General features: G+C 46.2%; 1 protein-coding gene across 4 annotated transcripts in view; it reads right to left on the bottom strand.

Annotated features, from left to right (window-relative positions):
- The window catches only part of CACNA2D2 (calcium voltage-gated channel auxiliary subunit alpha2delta 2), a 900,071-nt gene that overhangs the window by 11,259 nt on the left and 886,480 nt on the right, over positions 1 to 2,332 (bottom strand). For all 4 annotated transcript variants that reach the window (XM_019505183.1, XM_019505184.1, XM_019505185.1 and 1 more), the window contains one exon: positions 790 to 845. In XM_019505183.1, coding sequence (XP_019360728.1) covers positions 790 to 845 — 56 coding nt within the window. The remainder of the gene's footprint in view (positions 1 to 789; positions 846 to 2,332) is intronic.

Here is a 2,332-nt window from a genome sequence, read left to right as displayed (position 1 = left end):
TAGCCCCCCCTCCCAGCTCCATTGCCTACCCTGAGCACAGCTCCGGCCCAACCCCTCCCCCACCATGCACCGGGTAGAGCCTGGTTCAGTCCTGGCCCCAGCCTGCAGCGGCAGTCCACCCCACCCGCGACCCATACATATCTGGGGGCACATGACCCCCCACGGCCTCCCAGGGTGTGCACAGTGGCAGGAGCCACCCTCCCACTCCTTGTGCCCCCTGGATGAGCTGTGGCTCCGTCCCGCACCACGCCCTGCCCTAGCTGGGCAACACCTACCCAACCCCAGCCCCAGCCACACTCCCTCCCTCACTGCGGGGGCCATTGAGCTGCTCCCCCACACCCCTGCCCTCCTGCCCCCCTTCTACCACAACAGACTTACCAACTGCATGCAGCTCTGCAAGCTGCCATGCTGTGCTCCTTGCTTCCTGCATGCTGTGCTGCAGCTGCACACATGCATGGGCATTCATAAGCCAAATTATTGGCCACATCAGACTGATTTCCAATAGTCAATTTTCTTTATATTGGTGCTGATCTGATATTGGACCAATGCGTCGGTGCACCTCTAGTGAAAACCAATCCAAAGTATCACAGAAATCTCTATGGAAGAGCTGGGAGCCTTCCACAGTAACTCCAGGCTCCTGCTGACTGAAGATTGGGTGATTGGTCTGATGTATTCTTTATCATTTGCCTTCTACTCTCCATAAGCGGTCATATATTTAAACTTCCATTACTATTCCTTGTTCCCTGCTTTCCCCTCCAAGCACTGTTGAAAGGATCTGTGAAGTCTTACCTGTTTGAAACCAACTGCTGTAGGTGAGTCCATACAAGAACTGCTGGAACAAAGACCTTTGGGAACGAAATGCCAGAGACATTAGTTGATGTAGGCTCATCAGAATACATTACCAGGTGCTAGGCAGGAAGGAGTAGGGACTGAAGACTGTGTACTGCTCTGTTCCAGGTTGACATGATGTATACAGTCACAAGTAAGAAGCAAAATTTTTCCTTTGTGGTGGAGGTTGATTTGCTAGGCTTTGAGACTCTTACATACAGTCATCATGTGGGAAGAAACCCAACCCATTCGATGGCCTAGCTGGTCAAATCCAAAATGGCTCTCAGAGAAGCTGCTGTCTCAGTGAAACAGCACAGCACTCAGTTTGCTCACATTTGTTTTTCTTTGACTGTGTAACTCAGTGGAACATGGCAATGATAAAGAACTGCATGTACAGTAACTTAGACAGGGCCAGTTCTAGCTAATAAGACAAAACTGGATAAAAGACAGGTTTCCTCAGAGTAATAAATGTATGATTAAAAAAAATCCACAGAAGGAATGCAATCTGTCTGTCTGCCTTTCTAGTCTGTCCATCCGTCTTCTCATACAGTAGAGAGAGGTAGTTAGCTATGTTAATCTGAAGTCAGGCAGTAGGCAGGGAAGGGTAGCACATTATAGACTAACTTGTCTATAGGTGAGGTATGAGCTTTCATAAGCTACAGACTACTCCATCAGATGCTATGAAAGCATATAAAGCGGTACCCTGCCCTATTTTCTAACTTCTCATAGCGTGCTTGTCACCACTGTGTATCTAATACCACATTTATGATTCACAGAACATCTTATAAAGTATTACAACCAAAATGTTCAAGTGTGGGTGGTTAAAAGGTGAGTCATTTAAATCTATGCAATTGAAATCTGCATTAATATACCTAAAAAAGTCTTAATTTTTAGACATGTTAAGCATTTCAGCTCCACTGAAATCATGGACAGCACCAGTTGTTCAGTATGTTAGAAAAGCAGGCCACTAATTTAGGTGCCTAACTTTAGATATCTGTATTTTAAACTTTAAGATTAACTATGCAATGCCACAGTATAAATAACTGTTTAAAGGAGGCATAAGAGCTGAGAGCATGTGTGTATGTATGTTCATATATGTATGTGTGTGCAATGTGTGATCATGTGCGATGGTGGCTAAAGGGTATACGACAACATTGTATCTTCAGTGAATAAACCTTGAGGCCATGGAGCAAGATTTAGTGTGGTCTAATGAGCAAAATTGGGAGATGTGGGCTGCACTGGGCTAAAAGAAATGTTTCCAGGAAATGCTTCCTTACCACAAAACCTACTAAACTAAGCAGGAGTCTTCCAAAGGGACTAGTGGGAACCCCATTAGATTTAGAAACCCTAGGAAAAGAGCTTGTAGAGAAGGCTCCAACTCCAGGATTTGAACTTTGTAAATGGGAGCCAACAAGGCATTTCTACCTCTGTGTAACAGAGCACATGATGCTCTGTTACTTGGAGGGGCCTGAGCAGCAGTATGGCAGGGGGGGGGTGGGGGGGG

The sequence above is a fragment of the Gavialis gangeticus genome, unplaced genomic scaffold (genome assembly GCF_001723915.1).
Source record: "Gavialis gangeticus isolate Ggan-Ray unplaced genomic scaffold, GavGan_comp1, whole genome shotgun sequence".
In the NCBI taxonomy this organism is placed as follows: domain Eukaryota; kingdom Metazoa; phylum Chordata; order Crocodylia; family Gavialidae; genus Gavialis; species Gavialis gangeticus.
Note: the sequence above shows the minus strand (reverse complement) of the source record. Positions and strands in the feature narration are given on the sequence as shown.